Source organism: Sander vitreus, chromosome 8, assembly GCF_031162955.1.
Source record: "Sander vitreus isolate 19-12246 chromosome 8, sanVit1, whole genome shotgun sequence".
In the NCBI taxonomy this organism is placed as follows: Eukaryota; Metazoa; Chordata; class Actinopteri; order Perciformes; family Percidae; genus Sander; species Sander vitreus.
In genome coordinates this window covers 1,140,895-1,143,394 of record NC_135862.1, presented here as the reverse complement: position 1 = coordinate 1,143,394, position 2,500 = coordinate 1,140,895, and the positions used below count along the sequence as shown (strand labels likewise).

The 2,500-nt window shown below is 43.7% G+C and overlaps 1 protein-coding gene across 1 annotated transcript in view; it reads right to left on the bottom strand.

Annotated features, from left to right (window-relative positions):
- Positions 1–2,500, bottom strand: part of phf21ab (PHD finger protein 21Ab) — a 56,106-nt gene that overhangs the window by 40,580 nt on the left and 13,026 nt on the right. The window contains 1 exon segment of the mRNA XM_078256308.1: positions 2,013–2,078. Within this exon segment, the coding sequence (XP_078112434.1) occupies positions 2,013–2,078 (66 nt within the window).

Here is a 2,500-nt window from a genome sequence, read left to right as displayed (position 1 = left end):
TTTGCCCCCTTCCTCATTTCCTGTTCCTTTGCATGTTTGTCACACTTAAGTGTTTCGGAACATCAAACCAATTTAAACAAAAGTCAAGGACAACACAAGTAAACACAAAATGCAATTTGTAAATGAAGGTGTTAATTATTAAAGGTGAAAAAAAATCCAAACCATCATGGCCCTGTGTGAAAAAGTGATTGCCCCCTAAACCTAATAACTGGTTGGGCCACCCTTAGCAGCAACAACTGCAACCAAGCGTTTGCGATAACGTGCAATGAGGCTTTTACAGCGTCCTGGAGGAATTTTGGCCCACTCATCTTTGCAGAATTTTCAGTTTTAGAGGGTTTTCGAGCATGAGCGGCCTTTTTAAGGTCATACCACAACATCTCAATAGGATTCAGGTCAGGACTTTGGCTAGGCCACTCCAAAGTCTTCATTTAGTTTTTCTTCAGCCATTCGGTGGTGGACTTGCTGGTGTGTTTAGGATCATTGTCCTGCTGCAGAACCCAAGTTCGTTTCAGCTTGAGTACACGAACAGATGGTCGGACATTCTCCTTCAGGATCTCTTGGTAGACAGCAGAATTCATAGTTCCTTTTATCACGGCAAGTCTTCCAGGTCCTGAAGCAGCAAAACAGCCCCAGACCATCACACTACCACCACCATATTTTACAGTTGGTATAATGTTCTTTTTTATGAAATGCAGTGTTCCTTCTACGCCAGATATACTTGGACACACACCTTCCAAAGAGTTCCACTTTTTGTCTCATCGGTCCACAGAATGTTGTCCCAAAAGTCTTGGGGATCATCAAGATGTGTTCTGGAGAAATTGAGACAAGCTTTGATGTTCTTTTTGCTCAGCAGTGGTTTTCTCCTTGGAACTCTGCCATGCAGGCCATTTTTGCCCAGTCTTTTCCTGATGGTGGAGGCATGAGCGCTGACCTTAACTGAGGCAAGTGAGGCCTGCAGTTCTTTGGGACGTTGTTGTGGGGTCTTTGTGACCTCTTGGATGAGTCGTCGCTGCGCTCTTGGGGGTAATTTTGGGCGGCCGGCCACTCCTGGGAAGGTTCACCACTGTTCCATGTCTTCGCCATTTGTGGATAATGGCTCTCACTGTGGTTCGCTGGATTCCCAAAGCTTTGGAAATGGCTTTATAACCCTTTCCAGACTGATAGATCTCAATTACTTTCTTTCTCAATTGTTCCTGAATTTCTTTGGGTCTCGGCATGATGTGTAGCTTTTAAGGATCTTCTGGTGGACCTTACTGTGTCAAGCAGCTCCTATTTAAGTGATGCCTTGATTGTGAACAGGTGTGGCAATAATCAGGCCTGGGTGTGGCTAGAGAAATTGAACTCAGGTGTGGACAACCACAGTTATAGTATGTTTTAACAAGGGGGGCAATCACTTTTTCACACAGGGCCATGATGGTTTGGATTTTTTTTCTCCTTTAATAATAAACACCTTCATTTACAAATTGCATTTTGTGTTTACTTGTGTTGTCCTTGACTTTTGTTTAAATTGGTTTGATGTTCGAAACACTTAAGTGTGACAAACATGCAAAGGAACAGGAAATGAGGAAGGGGGGCAAACACTTTTTCACACCACTGTACACACGTGTGTCTGTGTGTATATATATATATATATATATATATATATATATATATATATATATATACATACATATATTTTTTTGTATCTGTGTGTGTATATATATATATATATACATATATATACACATATACACACATATATATATATATATATATGTGTGTGTGTCTGCGTGTGTGTGTGTGTGTGTGTTTATATATATATATATATATATATATGATGTATATATATATATATGTGTGTGTGTGTGTGTGTGTGCTCTCTCGTGTGTGTGTCTCTCTCTGTGTGTGTGTCTCTGTGTGTCTGTGTGTGTGTGTGTCTCTGTGTGTGTGTGTGTGTGTGTGTCTGTGTGTGTGTGTGTGTGTGTGTGTGTGTGTGTGTGTCTGTGTGTGTGTGTGTGTGTGTGTGTAACTACCTGCTTCTCACTGAGCGCTGTGATCTTGGCTTGAAGTTCGTGGAGCTGCTTCTTCAGATCTGCGTTCTGTAAACGATTACAACGAGCGAGTTAGTCGCTGCGGCCAATCAAAACTGGTGTCAAACATTGGGGGCGGAGCTTGGGGTCTGACCCAACATCCAGATGTTGGTCTGGGTCTGACCCTCATCCAGATGTTGGTCTGGGTCTGACCCTCATCCAGATGTTGGGTCTGACCCAACATCCAGATGTTGGTCTGGGTCTGACCCAACATCCAGATGTTGGGTCTGACCCAACATCCAGATGTTGGGTCTGGGTCTGACCCTCATCCAGATGTTGGGTCTGACCCTCATCCAGATGTTGGTCTGGGTCTGACCCAACATCCAGATGTTGGTCTGGGTCTGACCCTCATCCAGATGTTGGGTCTGACCCCCATCCAGATGTTGGGTCTGGGTCTGACCCTCATCCAGATGTTGGGTCTGGGTCTGACC